General features: G+C 38.6%; 2 protein-coding genes across 2 annotated transcripts in view; one reads left to right on the top strand and one right to left on the bottom strand.

Annotated features, from left to right (window-relative positions):
- Positions 1–6,078, bottom strand: part of NF1 (neurofibromin 1) — a 330,198-nt gene extending 324,120 nt beyond the window's left edge. Inside the window, exon 1 of the mRNA XM_070395208.1 lies at positions 5,344–6,078. The gene's annotated coding sequence lies outside the window, so the exon portion shown is untranslated. The remainder of the gene's footprint in view (positions 1–5,343) is intronic.
- A 195-nt stretch (positions 6,079–6,273) lies between these two features.
- Positions 6,274–23,038, top strand: WSB1 (WD repeat and SOCS box containing 1). The gene is made up of 9 exons (XM_070395490.1): positions 6,274–6,584; positions 11,473–11,641; positions 13,000–13,268; positions 14,417–14,548; positions 16,144–16,244; positions 18,420–18,592; positions 19,089–19,202; positions 21,286–21,393; positions 21,901–23,038. Exons 1-9 carry the CDS (start codon positions 6,545–6,547, stop codon positions 22,058–22,060), a joined length of 1,266 nt encoding a protein of 421 aa, XP_070251591.1. The 5' UTR covers positions 6,274–6,544; the 3' UTR covers positions 22,061–23,038.
- Positions 23,039–23,242: the final 204 nt, after the last annotated feature.

The following is a 23,242-nucleotide window of genomic DNA, read 5'->3' as shown; positions in this document are numbered from 1 at the left end:
AAGCCCTGGCTGATAGCTCAATTGGTTAGAGCATCTTCCCCATACACCAGGGTTGCAGGTTCTATCCCTGGTTAGGGCACATACAACAATCAATCAATGAATGCCTAAATAAGTGAAGTGGAACAACAAGTTTCTCACACACACACACACACACACACACACACACACACACACACGTGTCTCTCTCATTCTCTCTCTTTCATCAATCAATAAAAGGAGAGGAAGGGGAAGAAACTGGATTAGCTCAGCAACAAGCACAGGGAATCAGTCCTGAAGAAGGGGCCTCATGCTTACTTTTAGATATAATATGATAATTTTCTGGGGCATTCCAGCCATAGATATAGAAACATCTAGACTGGTTGCACCATTTCCCACACTTCTGGGCAATTTTAGATATAGCTGTAAACTAAGATAAAATTATACATCTTTGAAAACCCAATGCTGATATTCTGCCCATACCACACTGTCAAAACACCCCACAAAATATGTGAATCAGGAAGAAGAGTGAAAAATAAGATAGCAGGGTAAAAGTGGGGCCACTATTAGACTCTTCACCCTCAGAAAGACCACCACAGAAAAAAGGGGTTGCCACCAGAAGTTTCCTCTGGATCCTGTTGTTTTTCCATCATGTTTCACAATTATAAAGGTACCTATTACTGTTTATTAATGGATATGTTTATGTATTCAAAGTAAGCTTGTCTAGCTAAATCCTGAGCAAATTCCTCACTCTTCAATCTAGAATCCCAAACTTAGCTCTACAAATTCATGATTAGAAACTCCAGCCCTGAACGAGTTTGGATGAATTCTTCAGCTTTGCCTAAGAGTTAGCCTGGGGGGAGCTGGGTAACAATTACAATAGCAGAGAGGTCCAAAAAGCAAAAACGAACACCAAACAAGCAACTATCTTATTGTTTATTATCTAAGCCATGTGAGCTTTCCAGGTTGTTATTAACTTTTATTTGTTTGTTTGGTCTTGTTTGTACAGAGTCAAAACACTATGGCAAACTTTTTCATCTTTGAAATTTAACCACATTAGGGAACAATAAAATATTCGGTACTCTGGATGTTGTAGTTTTTGTTTCTTTTTTCCTGGTGGTGCTGCCTTCAAACCCCTGTTACAAAATTTATTAAGTAAAAACAAAAATCTTAGTCATGTTTGATTATTGTTTTAAGTAAGTATTGTTTCCCTTTAATTATAGGAAGGAGACACTTATTGTTCTTACCAAGACATAGGTTTAGAAATAAGATCGTGTCCTGGCTGGGGAGCTCAGTTGGTTAGAGTATTGTCCTGATATGCCAAGACTGTGGGTTCCATCCAGGGCACATATAAGGAAAAGCCAATCTATAATAATAAAAGCGTAATAGGCTAATTAGACCGGACATCCTTCTGGACGACCTTCCGGACGAAGCCTGGGCTGTGAGGGAAGCCTGGGTCCCAGGTGCCAGAGGGAAGCCGGTGCTGGCAGCTGGGGGAAGGAAGGCCTACTCTTGCACTAATTTCATGCATTGGGCCGCTAGTAAATGTATAAATAAATGGAACAACAAATCATTTCTCTCTCTCCCTTCCTCTCTTTCTAAAAATCAGTAAATAAAATAAAATAAGTAAAATAAAGAAATAAGATCCTGCAAGAATCCTTATTTAGAAATTTGTCTATAACTTCAGAGACCAATATGGACCAATATCTTAACAGCAATCCACTTGAAGTGCTCTAATTTTTGGTGAATATTGATTCTCCCCAAAAAAGGCCATGGTTGTGAACTGAATGCATTCATGATATCAAGGGAAATATACCCACAATGTCCATATGAATAATGAAAAGTTAATTACAGGAGAAGCCTACCTTTCTGTGCTATTATTATGTATTCTGAAGGAGAAAAAGAAGAAGTTCACCTCCAAATGAAGTTAAGATTACCTACAATAATGTGGTGAAAAATTTTTTTTAATTAATATAGGAAATTAATATTTTATAATATGAAAGAAAAAAAGGCAAGACAAATTTTTATATTGCAATCTACTTCCAAATGCTAATTATTTATATATGCATGTTATATTTTCCTTGAACAAAAGTATGTAATAAGCTCTAGGCAATTTGGCTCAGTGGATAGAGCGTTGGCTTGCAGACTGAAGGGTTCCAGGTTCGATTCCGGTCAAGGGCATGTACCTTGGTTTCGGGCACATCCCCAGGAGGGGGTGTGTCAGGAGGCAGCTGATGGATGTTTCTCTCATCGATGTTTCTAACTCTCTATCCCTCTCCCTTCCTCTCTGTAAAAAATCAATAAAAAATATATTTTAAAAAAGTATGTAATCATTATTGCTCCCACTCTCTTATGCTTAAGTACCTCTCTGCCAATATAAGAAAATGGTAGAGAAAAAACATACACCACACCCTTAAGAGGTATAACTCCATGAAATGCCATGCTGTTAAAACAACATTTTGTTGAGATGTGAGAAATGGAATATAAGGGAGGATGAAAAACATTTTTTAATTGTATTTTAAGATGGCAAATGTTGGTTCAAATTTTTCAAGGAAATAATATCTACATAACAAAAATTATGAGTAACCCAGCCTTAGATAACAACACAGCAGCAATGTTTTCGGAATAACTCAAAATTGAGATTCAAAAGAACAGGGTGGGAGTTTTTTAGTGGTTTTGACACCGTTGTGATGAGCTAATAATAATAGGAAAAGAGCAAAGTGGAAGGCCAGACATCATAAGCATGGTCATTTGGGCAGCTTCACCAGAAAGCTGCAACGTCACACTCCTCAGGGAGCCACTGGTCCATTCCCTGCAGAGCCCTGTGGGAAGGGACTGGACAAAGGGGAGGACAGACACATGCGTAGTAAACTTGGGGTGACTTAGGGAAGGTGCTGGTCAGTCAAACCTGGGAATAGATCTCATTGGCTAGGACTGGTGGAGCCAATCCAAGTCTGGGAAAATTTGGGAACACATAATCCCCCAAACAAAGAAGCTCACCTTGGCTCTCTTGGCTCTTTGGTTCCTTTGGCTTGTTCCTACCCATGTTCCCTCCACAGTCTTGTGGCCCTGCAGACCCTTCATGCAATGGACTGACGAACTGCAATGGGGAACACAAGCTCAGCTAGCCTGATGCTGGGTTAGACTGTGCAGACAGGGAAGGGACACTCTGGGCAACAGCTTTAATCCTAGCCCGACTAAAGGCACAGCTGGACCTTTTCCTCGGTGGGATGAAGGGAGAGGGGACCTTGGAAACTCAGGGATAGAATTCCACAGAAATAAAGCTTTCTCCAGTAGCTCATTCTCCCGTGCCAGTCTCAGAAAATTCCTTTTCTCAAGATATCACAAGAAACCCACAGGCAACCTGTGGGGATGAGGAGAGCTCCCCACTGATGACAGTTTTAGTGTTTTGAAATTGAATACTTTCCTTTATTATTTTGATTATACATATATTTAATGCTATTTTTTATGGCTCTTGGCCCATCCCTTATTTTTTATGAGAATATGATCTTTCAATTTTGCAGTTAGCTGGGATTACTATGTATAAGAATAATATCTAACACATATCTGCCATTTAGTATCTGACATGGTATCAGACCCTGTTCTAAATGCTTTTTTTTTTATATTAACTCAATCTTTAAAACTATGAAGTAGGTATTATTACGATCCTCATTTTATAGATGAGAAGACAAGCACAGGGAGCTAAATAATTTGCTCAAAGACGCACAGCTAGTACATTCTTAAAAGACCAGAAGAAAACACGCCAACGTGGTTTTTTTTTCTCAAGGCATGCGGTTATAAAGGATTGTTAAGAGAGATGTCATAATAAGATCTCGGACAGTGGCAGCTGAGTTGGAAAAGAGAGGACAGATTTCAGAGCAGTTTAAGAGAAAATACTGTCAGAGCTTGTGGACTGATTGATTCCACCTGGGGTTGAGAGAAAGGGAGCTGGGTCTTAAGAATACTTCAGCCTCTGGCTCAGGGGTCTGCCTGGGTGAACATGATCACTGAGGTAGGGAATATGGAAGATTGGAGCAGCTTTGAGAGAGAAGATGGTGCGCTCAGTCTTGACATGTTGAACTTGATTGTTAATTATTTAAATATGCAAATTTTTAAAACTCAAGAAAGAAGTCAGGTCTGGACTTGAGAGTCTTCACACAGAGCTGGTAGTTAAACCCAGAAGAGAGGTTGCCAAGGAAGCAGGAAAAAAACTGTGGGCAGCCCTAACCGGTTTGGCTCAGTGGATAGAGGGTCGGCCTGCGGACTGAAGAGTCCCAGGTTCGGTTCCGGTCAAGGGCATGTACCTTGGTTGCGGGCACATCCCCAGTAGGGGGTGTGCAGGAGGCAGCTGATTGATGTTTCTCATCGATGTTTCTAACTCTCTATGCCTCTCTCTTTCTCTCTGTAAAAAAAAATCAATAAAATATATTTAAAAAACAAAACAAAACAAACAAAAAACAACAACTTTGGGCCAAGGATAAAACTCTGGAGCACTTTAACTTTATGTGATTTACAAGGAATATGATGGCTATTCAGAGTTAACATTAAAATTAAAAAATAGATATAAAATGCAAGGCCTATGTTTGCTTTTCCAGCTAGGTTTCATTTATGATAGATAAGGTAGCATGGGAGTAGCTAGGGCAGGGCAGTCAGACAATTCTTGGTGCAAATCTAGCACTTTGCCACTTAATAACTCCGTCACTGCTGTCAAGTTCCTAAGTGTCTGTAAAATGTGAATGATTAATACACTACTCATACCATTGTGGGTATCAAATGGGTTAATCCACAAAAGCATGTCTACGGCATAGTGCCTAGCATGTAGCGTGGTCGCAATAAATATTCAATGTTATCACTAATGAGTACACGAATCATAAAATTATTTTTCATTCCACTATCATGCTTTGCCAGTTGAGAAAATGGTCAGGAGGTCTGCTGGTTAGCAGAAATAAACAAACTACCGTGGAATGAAATAATTGTATGAAAGCCACCAAAATAATTCACAGACATTCAAGAACTGGTATTTTCCCCATGAATTTGTATGGTATAGTACACGTAACCGGAGGTCATAGCAGTTGGCTGAAAGAATTAGAAATGCTGGTTCATGAACTACAAGACTATTTAAATTTTTCTTTTGTTCTCTCAATATTTAACAACTAGCCCCACTGCCTGGCAGTAAGTAATTAATAAATACGTTAACTGGATGTAACAAAGCGATTTAATAAAAAAAGGAGGGTAATTTTTTTATATCTGCGATTAAACATTTCACTCTTGGAAGAATGATCATTGTTGCAATGAAAAAGTAGACACCGTACGTGTCACCTGAAATCTCTCCAGAGTGTGGCTATGCAACTCTTTTCCCATCCGTACCTGCTGCACTTTTGAAATTCCCAGGCTTCTGTGGGTTTCCTTTTGGAACAGGGTTTGGAGTCCTCGGAAGGGCTCATTAAAATGCAAATATGTCCTCTGTAAATGGGAACCAACGTGGCATCCGGCAGACACGGACACAGTTCTCAGCCCTGCAGGGTGGGTGGCGAACTCCCGGTGGCCTCGACCTCGGGCGCAGGAGGGGCCGCTTCGGAGCTGACCTGTGGGGTCAGCCTCGGCCGAAGGCCAGCGCACCGCGGACCGGCAGCCTCGCTGCAGCCCGGGGGCAGGGCCCGCTGCAGGGCGCCGCCCGGACAAAGGCGGCCCGGGGCGGCCCGGTGGTGGGGCGGGATGCCGTCACGCCCGGGCCTCCCGGTTTTTCCCGAACCTTCACCCCGATTCTTCCTAGAACCCGCCGGCTCTCGTCAGAACGATGCTCATTCTTTTTTTTTTTTTCCTTCTTCAGTGCAACCTCCAGTTCCCCAGCACACTGGGGGCTGGGGACGTGGCCAAATCGAGTTAAAACCTGAAATGTCTTTTTTGTTCCTTTCAGTTCAGCTAGTTTAAATCCCATGCACTCTTGAAGCTGTGGGCTAATATGTATTGTGCAATTCTCGACTTGCCGTTGCAAAGGCAGTGCAACTTATAAATACCGTGCTCGGGGTCCTGGCGGGGAAAACCGGACCCACTCAAACGCCTAGTCAGCGCCGACTCAAGAGTTCCGGCCCCAGCTTCCGCCTTCCCGCGCTTCCTTCTACCGCGGACCCGCTCCCACCAGCATAGGCGCGCGCGGGGGGGCGGGGCGCCGAACAGAGGCCGTCACGTCCCGAGCGTCGGGAGGCGGGGACTCTGCCTGTGACGTCACGAGACCCCGCCCCTCACCGTCCCGATATCATTCCCGCCGCCCGCCATTTTGTCTCCAGTGTCTCGTTTTCAGTCGACAGCGTGGAAGGGAGTGTCTGGGTCTGTAGACGTCAGGCAGCGACCAGGGTCTATTGTCTGAGTTTGACCCCGTAGTTCGGTCCGAGGCCTTCCGGAGCTTCCCCGGGGCAGTCGGCAGAGGCCGCCGCGACCGCCCCCGCCCCTCCCTCCGTCCCCGGGACCGGGAGGGACCCATCCCGCGTCACGCCCCTCAGCGCTCGCCGCTCCCTTCTCTGTCGTTGCGCCCGCATCGCACCCCCCGGAATCAGACGGTGCCCCATAGATGGCCAGCTTTCCTCCGAGGGTTAACGAGAAAGAGATCGGTGAGGAACGGGACGGTGGGCGAGGGGTGCTGGCGAGCGCGCGGGGGCTCGGGAGAGGCAGGGACCCGGCGGAGGAGGGGCGAGGGGAGCCCTCCGCGGCTGAGGGGGGTGGGGTGAGCCGGCCGAGCCCCGGAGCGAACTGGAAGGAAGCGGCCCGGCGCGCGGGTGGGTGTTGCGAGGGACAGAGGCGATCCTCATTGATGCGGCGCCTCCCCTGCGCCTGGCCCCGGAGGCGGCGGCGCGCGGCTCTCAGGGTCCAGGGGAACGTGGGCGCCGAGCAGCAAAGGGCCCCGGTGATGACCGCGGCCCGGGTCCGACACACTTGGGGACCCCGGTGTCCTCCTCCGAGGTCCGAGCGGGGCCGTGATCTGGGATCCTTCTTGCTTGGCTCAGCCGCTGGGGCGTCGAGTGGGCAGGGGCGGAGTGCTGGTCAAGACTGGGGGACTCTCAGGTTTTTATGATGCGAAAGTGAACTCGCGTGCTCTGAGCCGTAATGAGTGAACGGCGGGGGTCCTCGTGTGCCCACCGCTCTTTTAAGGAGGAACGCGACCGAAGCGCCGCCATCAGCCAGGCAAAGGCAGTGCTTCAAAAATGGCCTGGCGTTAAGGAAGGGAGTGGTTCGGGGGAGGACGACTCCGAGTTATCTTTCGGGCGCCCAGGAGCAGGGAGGGGCCCGCGCGGGGTGGAGTGGCCGCAGGGAAGCCGCGGTACCGAAGGGCCGTCGGGAAAGGCTGTGCGCAAACTGGGGCACGGCCAGCTCCGCCGCCCCGAAGCCGGGGCAGTGGGTGTCGCGGGTTGTGCGTCAAGACCTCAGGGGCTCAGTTTAAAAGCATCTCATGTTTTTTTTTTCGGGGGGAGGGGGGGTGGTTGAGGTACAGTGCATTGCTAGACTTAGTAAAAATTGCACATGTTGTATACCATACATATAGGTCATTTTTATTTTAAAAATTAAAATAGATGTAGCAACCTCCCCTCTCCCCCCCCCCCCCCCCAACAACAAAAAAACCCATCTCTGAACTTACTCTGTTAATGTGAGGGTGGCAACTGAGTAAGAGCCTTTGCATTTCCTTGTTCTTCAACTGAATGGGTGCCTTGACTAAATACATGGAGGAGGTATTTGTAGAGAAAGGGAGAAGCTGAACCACCCAAATCGCCCTCTATCCTGTCTATGGGCAAATTTTTTATATTTAGAGACAGCTTAAAACGAAATGGCTTTAGTTTTAAGGGTAAGGTATTGAATGGCAGTTTAGGAAGGGAGCTTTATAATTCTGATTTTAATAACTTTTAAATTTGCAGAGAAAACAATTCGTATTCCATTTTTATTTTCACTGTGCTTTAAGACTAATATGCTCTGTTGTGGAACATAGAACGCAAAAGAAGTTATTCTGAAATCAATAAAAGTATGCATTTTTTAAAAAGTTCTTACTTTTAGTCCAGTGGTTCCCTCCCTCCCCCCATTACATAATATCACAGATGAGTGATCTGCCTTTCTTTAATTTGTGTTTTTGCTTCACCTTGATGAACCATTTTGAAAACTTTTCAGTCCTCTCTTGTAAGGGATAGAGTGGACCTGCATAAGGTAGAATCATCTAAGTAGCCTTTTCAATAAAAATTTTTTTTTTTTCATATTTAGGTCTCAGTGTTATTTCCTGGATATAAGGTTACTAAGTGCCAGCATAAAAATGCTTTGGTCTTTTCTAACTGAACAAATTTTATTTAATCCTCATGGAGGATATTTGAGAGAGAAAAAGTGAAACATGGATATCAATTAAGTTACCTCCCTGGATTAGTTGCCTCCTGAATCAGCCCTGACAAGGGCCTGGGTGCAAGGGAGGTATGTGCCCTTGACAGGAATCAAACCCGCAACCACTGGCGGATGGGAAACCAGCCAGGGCTTTTTTTGAAGTATCATTTGGATACAGGGTTAAACACTAGTATCTCTGTGTAGCTTTGTAGCTATCTGTAAGGACTTACTTTCCCCCTTCTTTCTTGGGTATTAATTATACCTATTTTGGTTCTCTACTACTGAAGGAAGGGAGACAAGATTCCATGAATAATTAAATCTGTCAGGGAATTCTGCCTTCTTTCACAAGGCACTATCAAAGATCCTTTCTGGTTATGAAATTGCAGGGAGGAATGTGAAGAAGGAGCTAAATTTGGTTCAACAGTGACTCAGATGATGTGTACTACTGTACAGATATTAATAATGGAGAGTTGTATTTATGGCCGAGCTCCCATGGCAGGCAGCTTTCCCCTTATATAAGGTCTAAATCATACATTTCTTAGGATACCAATATTAAACAGTTGCAGGTAATGTAATAAAGGTTTATCTTACAAAACTTTTCTCAAAGCACTTCATTATAAACGTTGTGCTAGTTTAAAATATTGTACCAGTATTTAAATGAGTGCTTAAATCCATTTGATTAACTGGAAGATCATTTGCTCCACCTATTAACAAAGAAACACAAGGTAATTATTAATACAATACTTGTAACAGTATTTATTTGGTAGGTGTGCTTTTTATATTTCTTGAATTTATATTCAAGAATAAATTGGCTTATTATTTCGTGGTCTTTGTTTTATTTGAACCAGTTTTTAAGTTGTTGATTTATTACCACCCTTTATATAAAAGGAAGTTCGTGATTGTGGCCAAGGTAAAAGAAGAAAAAAAACCTCTGCCTTGTAATTAAAGATATTTTGGATGCTGAAAGAAAATAGAGTGATCTTAAAATACAGACCAAAAAAAGATTATGGACTTGGAGGAATGTAAGGAAACATGGAGAGGCAAGCCCTTTCAAAAAGCCTTTGTATATTTAAAAAGTTATTCTGCAGGCATTTGAGAGTCACTCGTTTGGAAATTTTGTATTAAGAAAGTCACATTATTACTAATGAAGCTAATGTCACTTTATATTGTATTGATGATTACAAGTGAGTTGGCAGTAGGTGGTGGGGTGTTCTGCTGCTTATATGAAGCCACATCTTAAGTACTGTGTTTAGTTCTGGGTGCCACTTTTAGGAGGGCTGTTACTAACTGGAGTTTATCCAGAAAAGTATGATGAAGGTGAAGATGGGGAATAGACTTGAAACTACCTAATCTAAGGAATGATCAAAAGGACTAGAAATTTTAGCCTGGTGAAAATATTTAGTTGATGATGTCATAGCTGTCTTCAGCGTATGAATGTCATGTGAGCAGGATTAGGCTATTCTCTTAGGTCAGAATCAGGACTGAGTGGGTGGAGTGGCAAGGAGGAAGATTTTGAGTCATCAAAAGGAACATTTCTGATAATCTGAGCTACACCAAATTAGAATTAGCCTTATTAGATACTCATATTTATGAGTATCATAGAAAAATAGGTCTGTTTTGTTCCTTTACTTTTTAAACCATAGCTTATTCATTAATATATCAAAGAATTGGGCAATGAAATATTTAAATCACTTAAGAATGAGAGCTTATACATGTACTTTCATATTCATTCAATAGATATTTACTGAGCCTCTGTCATGACAGGTGCTACACTAGCTGTTGATGGAGCACACATTGAGACTGGAAGTGTCACTGAACATTTTGAGGTTTATATATCTGCCCTTGCAATAGGAGTATAAGTGGTTCTTACTTGAATTGCAATACATAGAATATATTGAAATTTAGTTGTTGGAAATAAACTGTAGAGATTACCAGGCAACTGACCACAAAATAGATAATAGGGAAACTAAACTTGACAAAAATTTATAACTGAGAAGGAAGAGTAGCAAAATTTGAAAATAAGACCAACCCAAGATAAAGAAAATCCTTTCCCAAAATCGAGGAAATTCCAGCTGAGTCTATATGCACACGTACAGAAGGAGCTTGTTGATCATGCATGTTAAACACAATAAAAATTCTCTGCACTCTGTTAATAGGCCAGTTTTATTATGAATGCTAAATTTAAGACTCCTAATTAAACAAAAAATGTATGGGATTGTCTGTTTTTTGTCCTTCAAAAAGCAAAATAATTATTTCATTTTGGGGTCAATTTGTAGTTTATTAGGAAGATGCTGAGGACCACTGTTGAATGTTAGGCATTTAAAACACTGGTTGAGAGGTTGGACTAAATAGTCTTTAAGTCCCTTCTAGTTTTGAGGGTTTTGTGCTTTTTTTGTGACCATGGCCTAAAAAAGATAAGCATTTTCATGTTTGAATAGACCATTTTATAGTGCTTTTCTTTCAGTAATGATGTAGTATTGTATTTTATAATGGATTATGGTTTTTGAAAGCTACAGACTTTTTAGAAGATAGTTTTCTTACAAAGTAACTTTAGTTTCTTGCATTTTATCTTTTTAATATGTTTTTATTAATATCAGAGAGAGGAAGGGAGAGATAGAAACATTGATGATGAAAGAGAATCATTGATCAGCTGTCTTCTGCATGCCCACTATCAGTGATCGAGCCCACAACCTGGTCATGTGCTCTGACTTGGTTCATGAGTAAACACTTAATCATTTAGCCACATTGACTGGGCAGTTTCTTGCATTTTAAATGTTAGCAAATTGATGACAACATAAGGCAGTGCAAAAGCCAGGACTTCAGAAATTGATAGCCCTGATTGACCTTTACAGTATTGTTACTTGATCAGTTTTTTGGGTTTCTTTTAATTGAAACTTTCTAAAGTTCTTGCTTTGGAAAATTTTAGGAAGCTAACTTCAACAAAACTTGAAGATGTAATTATTAAGGGGTCTTTATACCAGATATGTCCCCTGAAAGGGTGGAAAGCAAAACTCATATCTTGTTCTCATAGGAAAGGAGAAAAATCCTCAATGGAGTTAAGTGTGTCCCAAAGTAATATGGAGGCAGTCTCAAATTCATTGCTGGTTATATATAATATCCTGTATTTTTCTTTTTCTCTTTTAGTGAGATCACGGACTATAGGTGAACTTTTGGCTCTAGCAGCTCCTTTTGACAAGAAATGTGGTCGTGAAAATTGGACTGTTGCTTTTGCTCCAGATGGTTCATACTTCGCTTGGTCTCAAGGATATTGTACAGTAAAGCTTGTTCCATGGTCCCAGTGCCTTACGAACTTGTAAGACACTTTTATTTTTTGTACTTTGTATCTGCTTGTAGAATTTCCTGTTTTCAGTACATGGAGTAAAAAAAAACAACAACGATACTGATATTTAAGTTTTACCTTTGTAGATTGTTATAAAAATATTTTATCATAAGCTGAATGTATTGGAAAATTTGTGGGAAGAATTATCTGGCCTTACCCTATATAATAAAAGGCTAATATGCAAATTGTCCCCTTGACCAGGGGGTGGGGCCAGCTGGCCAACTGCCCTTGGCCCCTCCTACCGACCAGCCCCACCCCCACCCTGATCAGGGGTAGGGCCAGCTGGACCCCACCCATGCATGAATTGATGCACTGGGCCTCTAGTATATTATAGAACACTTTTTCAGGTACTTTTGTGTTTTTAATAAATGTTTCTGTGTATTAAAAGGCAGATTAATTGTGTAGTGTATATATTGTGTTGTGCCAGGTCAGATGACCTTTATTATCTGATACTTTTTAATTTCACAATATTTCATTAGATAACAGAGGTGGCATAGATCATATAATTACTATTTATGTACTTATCCTCTGGGTTTAATTGAGTTTGGATAATTGTTGAAAGTTTTTTTAAATGTATCATATATTAAATTTAATCTTTTCCTACTTTTTGTGTGTAGTCTACTTTCATGGTTATACTTATTAACGTCCTTATTTCATATTACTTTAGGTCAGTGATGGCGAACCTATGACACGTGTGTCAGAGGTGACACGCGAACTCGGTTTTTTTTGGTTTATTTTTCTTTGTTAAATGGCATTTAAATATATAAAATAACTATCAAAAATATAAATCTTTGTTTTACTATGGTTGCAAGTATCAAAAAATTTCTATATGTGACACGGCACCAGAGTTAAGTTAGGGTTTTTCAAAATGCTGACACGCCGAGCTCAAAAGGTTCGCCATCACTGCTTTAGGTCTAGAAAGTATGGGAAACTACTGATTATTACCAGGGTGTTATTAGGGAAATTTTCTGGTGTCAGCTTCACAATACCTTAACTTCTCGGTGTTTTTATTTTGTTTATTTGCTTATTTACACTTGCTTTAGGTTAATTAAAGGAGTCCTAACTGATACAGTGATTTCGAAGAAAAATTTGAAACTAATAAAATTACTTTATTGTTGAACTTCCTCTTTTTCCGCTACTGAGGATTTATTTGGTCATACCCTCATAGCTAATAACAACTTTTTTTTTCCCTTCCCATTTATGGGATTCTATTGTTATTTAGTATCACGATAATAATATTGAGGTTAACAAAAATCATTTCATATCCACAGGAGTCCAGAATAAATAATAACTAAATTTTAATCTGACTTTTTCCCCCACCTCTTCCCCAGTCTCTTGCATGGCACAAAGAATATCACTAATTCAAACAGTTTGAGATTGTCAAGACAAAATAGTGATGGTGCTCAGAAAAATAAGCCTCGTGAACATATTATAGACTGTGGTGATATAGTCTGGAGTCTTGCTTTTGGATCTTCAGTTCCAGAAAAACAGAGTCGCTGTGTAAATATAGAATGGCATCGATTCAAATTTGGACAAGATCAGCTACTCCTTGCCACAGGATTAAGCAATGGGCGTATCAAAATATGGGATGTATATACAGGTATGGATTCAGAGTTTTAAAGGCAAGCTTGATTAGTTTATGATGGAGGGCGTTGCTAGTAGGCAGTAGAATATATGATTTGAGGATTTTAACTTAGTGAAAAGCAAGAATTGGTACAATGTGTCTTTTTAGTTGGCCTAATGACATCTTCAGCTGTGGTTTTAATTTAGGATAATAGAGTTCACACTGCTTGATCAATCTTGAATATTACAGCAAGAAGGGCATATCTAGGAGTGTTTAATTATTATTATCAAAGAGCAAGGTGATTTCTATTTTCAGTGGTTGATAGCTTACACGTTTCAAGGCAAATCTGGTTTTTAACAATCATTTAACTCTTTGGAAAGATTTTAAAAATGAGTATTAGAATAATATGTACATTAGAACACAGCAAGTGATACAAACATGGAGTAGGGGTGTCATTAAATGTATTGGATTCTTGAAAAAAACTAAGCACATAGATTTTCATAGAAAACAAAACTCTTAAAATATAAGATGAACAAAGTACTTTCCGCCCCCCCCCCCCCCCCCCCCGTGGAATTATGTTTGAAAATTTAAGTGGTTGTGGGATAACGTGCATCTTTTGGGAAGTTTGATAATCCACTAGTAATCTAAGGCTAAGGAAAAGAAAAGGGAAATTTATATTTTAAAACCACAGTATACAAAGATTTAAAAATGATAATGGAAGTATGTGTGTGTGTGTGTGTGTGTATGTACTAAATTAACTTGTTCCAAGAGCTTGTGTATGCTTGAGGAATTCGAATTCCCTTTTAATTTTCTTTAATAAATACAGGCTTTGTGGCTCAGATGGCTCAGATGGTTGGGCATATACTGAAAGGTTGCCAATTCGATTCCTGGCCCGGGTTATAGGCTTGATCCCCAGTAAGGGGCTTGTAGGAGGCAGCCAATCGATGTTTCTGTCTCTCTTCCCCTCACCTTTCCTCTCTAAAAATCAATTTTAAAAATCTTAAACACACAATGTATATAGTGAATCTTTGAAGGTAATAGTAAAAACACTAATAAGTAAGTCATTTTACACTTGGTAAGCTAAAGATGTGCCCAAGTATTTTTTAAACGGTGAGGAACAGTATAAAGTAGAAACTGATAAACGTTATTAACATTGGCTTATTTTCCCTTTTCATTGCATTTAGGAAAACTCCTCCTTAACTTGGTAGATCATACTGAAGTGGTCAGAGATTTAACTTTTGCTCCAGATGGGAGCTTGATCCTAGTGTCAGCTTCAAGAGACAAAACTCTGAGAGTGTGGGACCTGAAAGATGATGGTATGTCTTTTTTTCCAGGCTATGAAAAAGAATTAGTTTCTTGATATTACTACTGAAAGATATTGGGTTTATCAGAGGCATTTGACTTATAAATGCCATATGATCAGTTTCCTTTTCTATACTTAGTTCTTTGGCCCTTTTCCCTGTATTAATAAAATCATAAATGTGACCCAGAATAGGAGCCAGCATTATTCACAAACTAACCACACAGATCTGTATCAACTATTTGAGGATAACATCTAGGTCAGTTTTAGGGTTTTATATGAACTGGTTGTGTTGGTTTATTTCCTTATCTTAGGGAGAGTTATTAACTTCCTTCATTTGCTTAGTGAAAATTTAAGTAGACCTTATAGGATAACAAACAGATGTAACTTAGTGATCTAATAAAATTTAGATTGAAATATGGTTTGTACATCAGAATTTATAACATGTAAATGCTAGTAATATACTTACTATATGTTGGATAGATTAAGTAATAAATTATTTTATAAAAATAAAATTGCCCTTTAATATAATAAATAGTATGTTAGTGCAAGTACTCATTTTTTTTTTTGAAACCTTGATACTTGTGATGCTTAAAGTTTTGGAGAATCTACCTTGTTTGAGAGGACCATAGAGAGTATATCTTCCCTCTTCTTAGCCTTTAATGAGTTTATAGTTTTAACTAAAACCTTGTATTTAAATAAGATCTGCTAATTCTCTAACAGCCACAAGCTGAAAGTTGACAGGCTTGCTTAGATAGCTTAATGTAGTGGGAAGCAAAACTCTCAGATTTGGAGACTTGTTCCAGCTGATGGGTAGCAACCATTGCCTAATAAAATCATACGTTATTCCCAAACTGTGAGGTGCTTCCTCTGCATTTTATCAATCCTCTGATTTCTCAGGTGTCGAAGGGTTAAGGAATCCCAATACTTAAAACAGTTTGGTAATTAAATTTTTATATTCTTTTACATATCACACAATGCTTGCTTTCTCAACATATTTTCAGTTGTGTGCATATGTTTTAAGAATGTAGACTTAGTAAAATGTAAGCACCAAGAGAGTAGGGATTTTTATTCACAGCTGTATCTTCACTTCCTGGCATGTAGTAGGTATTCAGTAAATATTTGTAAAATTAAGAGTTAAAATATACTTGGCCATAATTGTGTGTTTAGGGTATAATGTACAGGGAATTTGGAGTAGAATGTAGATTATCAAAAAGAAAGAAGGGTGAAGAGACATTTTGAAGATGTTTATTAAAGCTTAACCTTGCTGTGTTTCAGTTTTTTCATTTGTAGAATAAAGGGATTAGACCAAAAGAAGTCTTTTCTATAAATGAAGGGTGAGCAGATTTTTTTCTTAAAGAGCCAAATAGCAAATGTTAGGCTTGTGGACCATGCTAACTCGGCCATAGTTACTCAATTCTGCCATTGGAGTACAACATAAACAAACTGGCATGATTGTATTCCAGTAAAACTTTAGTTACAAAAATGAGTAACTGATGTGTATTGCTAACTGTCACTGTAGAAGTTTGTGATTCTATGATTCTGCCATTTTCGAATGATACTCATTTGAAGTGGATTCTAGGGTTAACACGGGTATTTCTTTTTGTTCAGGAAACATGATGAAAGTCTTGAGAGCCCATCAGAACTGGGTGTACAGCTGTGCATTCTCTCCTGACTCTTCCATGCTGTGCTCAGTGGGAGCCAGTAAAGCCGTATGTGTCAAAGTTCTTATACATTTGTTGCGAATTAGATTATAATAATGTGTGCATAATCATTTTTAAATCTAAGTAACATCAAGTCTGTGCTCGGTGTCATGAATATCTTAAATGTTTTATTTTGTGATGCAGTATTTGCATGAGGGAAATTAAATATAATTATTGATTGTGAAGTAAGAAATTATATTACTTTTAGTTAGAGATACTATTCATAAAAGAGGGGTTTGTCAAATTTTTTTCTAAGATCTAGGAAAGTGTATATGTGCTATGTAGGAGATATAGTCCAAATGTTAAGACATTCCCTTGCTAATAATTTTCTTCTTTGTTGTTCTATTTTTTTTGTCCAGTTTGCTGTTTAAAAAGTTTGAGTCCCAGCTGGACCTGGACATTTAACTGAGAAAAAGTAACTTAAAAGTCTAATAAAAATGAAAATAGCACTCATGTATGTCCTAGAGTGAATTACAGAAGAAATTTGGTATAATAAAGTAACTCTTAAGAGGGTTACGCTTACTGATGAATTCTCTAGTTGTCTACCAGCTCAGTATAGTTAGAGATCTTTTTAGCTTCAGATATTTATTGAAAATGGTTGAAGTCCAAATACATGTGATAATGGGGGGGTGGGAGGCTGGTTAAAATGCATTTTATCTGTCCAAGAACTATGTTAAAATGATAGTTGCAAATGTTGGAAATTTAGAAAAAATACTTAGTTTAGTTCTTTAAAAATCATAAGAACCACAAAGCTAGATGTTGACATTGCTATTTTAGGCTGTGTGTTTTCCATATGCTTCTTGCTTTCCCTGTCACAGGTGGTGGCAGCAATATTGGTGTGATTGAGGTTATGCTGGCACCACTCGCACACAGGCGCACAATGGTGTTAGCTGGGCAGAAAGAGTGGCATCTCTGGCTGCCGGGCTGGGGGCGACCTTTACCATAGGATGAAGTAACCTTGCATTCGGCTGCAAGGTGTACTGTACGTACACAGGTGCTGGTCGATGTCCACTTTCTGCTTTTCTTTCTTTCTTTTTTTCTTTTTTAAAATAATTTCCCCCAGTGAAACCCACTGACTCCTCCAAGTAAATTGATGTGATGGAATTGGGAGTCTGACATGTGAAACCATGTAATGTAATGTAATGAATTGGCTTTCAGATGGTTTCTCTGTACTATTTTTTGGAATTCTTTAAGATGCTAGCGATACCTTAAGTCTGATCCAATTAAAAATTTGTGTGTTTTTTTTTCCCCTTTGGAAGTAATATATTGTGTCTGTGCAGAAAAAAATGTAGCCAAAAGGATTGTTTTATCCCAAGAGGAAGAGAAGTTGTCTTACTAGAATTGTTAAATTTCCAATCTCACTTTTAGTATAACAGACTGCAGTAAACATTCGAATCCTATTTATAGTTATTCTGCACAGTCTAATTACTGATTTTAGAATCTAAAACTGTATGTGAACTTGTACTAAAGTAATTTAAATGTTTTATATTTGAAATGACTAATAATGATTGTGTGGTCAATTTGGGAAAATCAGATTAGCAAATCTTGATTCACAAAAATGTTGTTATTGTATTGTTTTCATAAATTAGCATTTTCATTTTGTAATGTGGTTTAACATCCTTGTTGTTTGCCAAAGAAATTTCATTTGGCTGTGAAAATTCTCCTTGCTTGCAGTATCTGTTTCTCTTCCTAGGCTCACGTTGGTGACCCAAGCCTTTTGTAAACAAGTGATTATCTCAAAGGAGATGCCAATGGAGTAACAATTTGTTAACCTTACATTTTCTGTCTGTATATTTTTTAAAAATTTGGTAGTTTCTGGAAGAAAAAGAAGGGGGTTTGTAATACTTAACCCTATTTATTTCTGTATATTTTAATTAATTAGTTTTTGGAATAAATGGATTTCAGTATAACTGGTTAAATTACATTGCTTTTTTTATGTTTAGGCTTATTTTTTAATTAACATTTAACAGAAACATTTGAAATAGAATTTGCATGTCTACTTTAATTAACTTAAAGACTGATTTTAATCTGACTATGACACTGAGCATATTATTTTAATTATCAATAATTTATAATCTTTAATTTAATATAATCTGGATTAAATTTAGCAGTTTTAGTTTAAGATGTCCCATTTTGTCCTCTGTGTGTCTGAGTGAAGCTATAACATTTGCCTTTTTATTGCAGGTTTTCCTTTGGGATATGGATAAATATACAATGATACGGAAACTAGAAGGACATCACCATGATGTTGTAGCTTGTGACTTTTCTCCTGATGGAGCATTACTGGCTACTGCATCTTATGATACTCGAGTATATGTCTGGGATCCACATACTGGAGACATTCTGATGGAATTTGGGTAGGTACAGCATGAATTACTTTAGTCTGTAATTCATCTCTGGCTATCAGTATAACTTTTAAAAAATTATGAATGATTAGAATTAACATGTGAAACCTAAAATTGCAGTCTATTGGAATTTAAAATTTTGTTATTTTTTAAGCCCTTGAATATTACAAAGCTTTAAATATAAATTCTAAAAATTAAACTTGGCTCTCTTGATATAGATCTTGTTACTTAACAGGACATGACAGTGGTAATTATATTTACAGTTTCATGTTGGGAAAAAAAGTTAAAACTAGAGTTGAACTTAATCTTAGTGCCTTAAACCACATTCTTAAAAGGAGATTAGTAATTCTTTTCAGGTCCCTTTAATTTGGATATATCAGCTCTTAAGTCTTCTTAGTTATGTTAAGGTCACTTTAAACATTACTCAAAGACAGATGTACTTTGTACCTGGGTAGTTTTGTTTCTTGAAGTGATACATTTCCACTGAAAACATGTATTTTGACCTCAGGCACCTGTTTCCCCCACCTACTCCAATTTTTGCTGGAGGAGCAAATGACCGATGGGTACGATCTGTATCTTTTAGTCATGATGGACTGCATATTGCAAGCCTTGCTGATGATAAGTAAGTGTGTGAATTACAGCTTGACCTACTTATTATTGCCTTTTAAAGATTTCCTTTTATCTGTCTACTTACAACATTCTTAAGGCTAAAGAAAAAAAAGCCTTTTTACAGTTTGGGTTTTAGTGTCTCTCTTTTTTAAAATATATTTTTATTGATTTTAGAGAGGAAGGGAGAGGGATAAAGAGAAACATCAATGTTGAGAGAGAATCATTGATCGGCTGCCTCCTGCACGCCCCCCACTGGGGATCGAACCAGCTAGGGCTAGTGTCTCTTTCTTTAGACAAGATCCTGGGAGATGTTGATGTGTCTTAAAGAATGTTGACCTGAATAGTATCCATGTAAACTAAAGATAATGCATACCTTTCCCTCTGTTCCTTTTTGTTGTTGTTGTTATTTATTTATATATTTTTTACTAGAGGCCTAATGCACGAAATTCGTGCAAGAGTAGGCCTTCCTTCCCCCAGCTGCTGGCACTGGCTTCCCTCTGGCACCCGGGACCCAGGCTTCCCTCGCAGCCGGGCTTCTTCCGGAAGGATGTCCAGTCTAATTAGCATATTACACTTTTATTATTATAGATTACTGACGATATTATAGATGTCTCCCATTCCCCCCCCCCCCCCGTGTTCCTTGTTTGTTAACTAGTTCGGGCAAACTGGGTGGATTTTTAATGAGCTTTTAGCCCAGCAGTGCTATCTTACAAAGGTTGAAGTAAAAGGACATTGTCAAAGTGATAACTGGTAAAAAGAGTAATTTATATCCACTGCAATTGAGACTACAAGATGAATGAGGTGTTGCTTATTGGTAAGAAGCAGAAACTAGATGTAACCATTCCATTTTCTCATGCTTTTATCATACAGTGTGCGTGGATGTATCATTAAGAAATTTGGTCCCATTAATTCTGAAAGCAACACATTATCATCTTTCCAGAATGTTAGCAAATGTACAGGGAGAGTTCTTTTTTATCCTCCAGTAATCATTGTTTTCCTGTTTGCTTGGATAAATTCTGAATGTCAGTTTTCTACTGTTCCTAGACGCACTACCTAGGTAAAAAGGCGTTATACATGTCTTGGAAATATAGTAAAACATCATATAGTGGGTTTTAAATGTAAGAAAAAGGGGAAAGGTTGGGCTGTAAGCATTATGGATCTAAACTGAGAAGGGAAGACAGACATGCATTATAGTTTCTTAAGTGTGAGTTGATCCAAATTACCAATTGGTATAGACCAGTGATGGCGAACCTTTTGAGCTCGGCGTGTCAGCATTTTGAAAAACCCTAACTTAACTATGGTGCCGTGTCACATATAGACATTTTTTGATATTTGCAACCATAGTAAAACAAAGACTTATATTTTTTATATTTATTTTACATATTTAAATGCCACTTAACAAAGAAAAATCAGCCACAAAAAATGAGTTTGCGTGTCATAGGTTTGCCATCACTGGTATAGACTGCTTTTTTTTTTTTTTTTTTTAATATATTTTTATTGATTTCAGAGAGGAAGGGAGAGGGAGATAGAAACATCAATGATGAGAGAGAATCATTGATTGGCTGCCTCCTGCACATTCCCCACTGGGGATTGAGCCGTCACAACCCAGGCATAGCCCTTGACCGGAGTCGAACTTGGGACCCTTCAGTCCATAGGCCAACACTCCATCCACTAAGCCAAACCAGCTAGGGCTACTTTTTTTTTTTTTTAATCCTCACCTGAGAATGTGTTTATTGATTTTAGGAGGGGTGGGAAGAGAAAGATAGATGTGAGAGAGAAACATCGATGGGTTGTCTCCTGTACACACCCCAACCAGGGATCCAAACCTGCAACCTAGGTATGTTCCTGACCGAGAATTGAACCTGCAACTTTTTGGTGCCCAGGACGATGCTCCAACCAAGTGAGCCACCCGGCCAGGGCAAGACTATAACACTCTTTATAAAGCAAGTTACAGTAATTGCTTATTGCAGTGATTTGTGTGTGAATGTACTGTTTTGTGACTCAGAACATAGTGGTATTTCTTTGTCAATTTTAAAAGTTGTTTTTACATTAAATTTCCTACTAGATATTTACTGGACAATGTTTTTCCTTTTCAGAATGGTGAGGTTCTGGAGAATTGATGAGGATTATCCAGTACAAGTTGCACCTTTGAGCAATGGTCTTTGCTGTGCCTTTTCTACTGATGGCAGTGTTTTAGCTGCTGGGTAAATCCATTTTTCTACTTTGTTTTTAACAAGACAATTTCAGGTGGTTTTTAATCAAAACAGCCAGTATTATTGTCAGTAACTCTTTAGTGAGGGCTCTTTATAATATTAGCTTTGTCATAGAAGAGATGATGATCATTGGTTAGGTTTCCTTAATAATTTTTTCTTTTTACATATTGATTTCAGAGAGGAAGGAAGAGGGAGAGAGAGAGATAGAAACATTAATGATGAGAGAGAATCATTGATCCTCTGGTTCCTGCATGCTCCACACTGGGGATTGAGCCTGCAACCAGGCATATACCCGGACCGGAAATCAAACCATGACTTCCTGGTTCATAGGTCAATGCTCAAACACTAAGCCATGCTGGCTGGGCCTTAATTAGGTTTTAACGTGCAATTTGTGACTCTCATACACAGCCTTGGACGATAATTGTTTGAACTGTAGGATGTTGAAATACATGTATTTGGATGACCGAGCTTGTGATTTTTTGTTTTGTTTCTGTTTAGGACACATGATGGAAGTGTGTATTTTTGGGCCACTCCAAGGCAAATCCCTAGCCTTCAACATTTATGTCGCATGTCAATCCGGAGAGTGATGCCTACCCAAGAAGTCCAGAAACTGCCGATTCCTTCCAAAGTGTTGGAGTTTCTCTCCTATCGTATATAGAGGACTCTGTAATAAGAGTAGGAGGGACTGATGGAACACACTTTACATAAACCTCAAGCTTTACTGACTTCAAGTATCTGTTTTTCAAGGTTTAGATTTATTTAATTTGATACATTCTTGTACTGCATTTTGATTTGTTGAGTTTTTAAAATATTATTTATAGACCACAGTAGAAATATTTCTGAACATATAAAATATAATTTTTTTCTAAAATTTAACTGTGAAAACATACATACATGTACATATTTAGATATAAGCTGCTATGTGTTGAATGGACCTTTCTGCTTTTCTAATCTTTAGTTCCAACATTTATATATTGTTTCAGTAGAGCCACAACATGTATCTTTGCTGTAAAGTGTAAGAAACTTTTTTTTATTTTGGAACACTGATTTTAGATGGTAAATATTGACTTAAGTTGAATTGCCTCATATAAAATGCATTAGGTGGTAGGGGGCAGACAACTGATTTGCAAGTAAAACAAAGTTTTTGTATAGGAAAAGGATTTTGTTTTCCTTAACAATGGCATCTGAGAGAGTTTGAATGTGACATTATTCAATTAAAAACAGCCAGGCTTTAACTAGAAAAAGAGTGTCATTTCCCCCCCCTCAAACTGCTGCTGCAGACCTTAATTTTGGAAAGCAGCTTGTTACTTTAATCTTTGTATATAAAGTATTACAAATTTTAGTCAATTTAAAAATCCATCTACTGTATTATTGATAAATATTTTGCTGTTTGTAGTAAGGTTCAGTTATTTTAAGACCATGGTTTTGTGCTTTTTGTTGTTTTGTTTGTTTTTACATGTATCCTATGTTTCTGCAGGGGATAATATTGGTGACTTACCAAAGAGAAGCAATACAGCATACCTGCTTTTGCCCTCTGTTACTTATCTTACCTGCAGATATTAAGAATGTATGTATCATGTAAAATTCTGATTATATATTTTTGTTGAGTTTTTTAATTAAAGACAAAAAATCACTATCTTCTGCAAATTTTTTTTAAATATGTTGGAAGGTTTAGTACTTTTTGTCTGTCTCCATTTTAAGATTGATGGAGCACCACAAGCAAATGAAGTAAGTAAGGTAGTGAAGAAATAGCACAAGTATAGGGCTAGAGTTAATGCTTCATGAATTTAACTTGCACATTGTTTCTTCTGGGAGAATTGTTGCAGTAATGCTTTAAGAA

Source organism: Myotis yumanensis, unplaced genomic scaffold (assembly GCF_028538775.1).
Source record: "Myotis yumanensis isolate MYYU_CA2020_CCGP unplaced genomic scaffold, mMyoYum1.0.hap1 SCAF_16, whole genome shotgun sequence".
Lineage (NCBI taxonomy): Eukaryota > Metazoa > Chordata > Mammalia > Chiroptera > Vespertilionidae > Myotis > Myotis yumanensis.
The sequence above is the reverse complement of the archived record's forward strand: the minus strand, read 5'-3'. Positions and strand labels throughout refer to the sequence as shown.

Bases quoted from the DNA above. Each gene is read 5' to 3' on its own strand.
- WSB1 (XM_070395490.1), top strand. From the start codon at position 6,545: ATGGCCAGCTTTCCTCCGAGGGTTAACGAGAAAGAGATCG. The intron at 11,642-12,999 runs GTAAGACACTTT...CCTCTTCCCCAG, and splicing joins TCCCAGTGCCTTACGAACTT to TCTCTTGCATGGCACAAAGA. The intron at 16,245-18,419 runs GTATGTGTCAAA...TTTTTATTGCAG, and splicing joins CAGTGGGAGCCAGTAAAGCC to GTTTTCCTTTGGGATATGGA.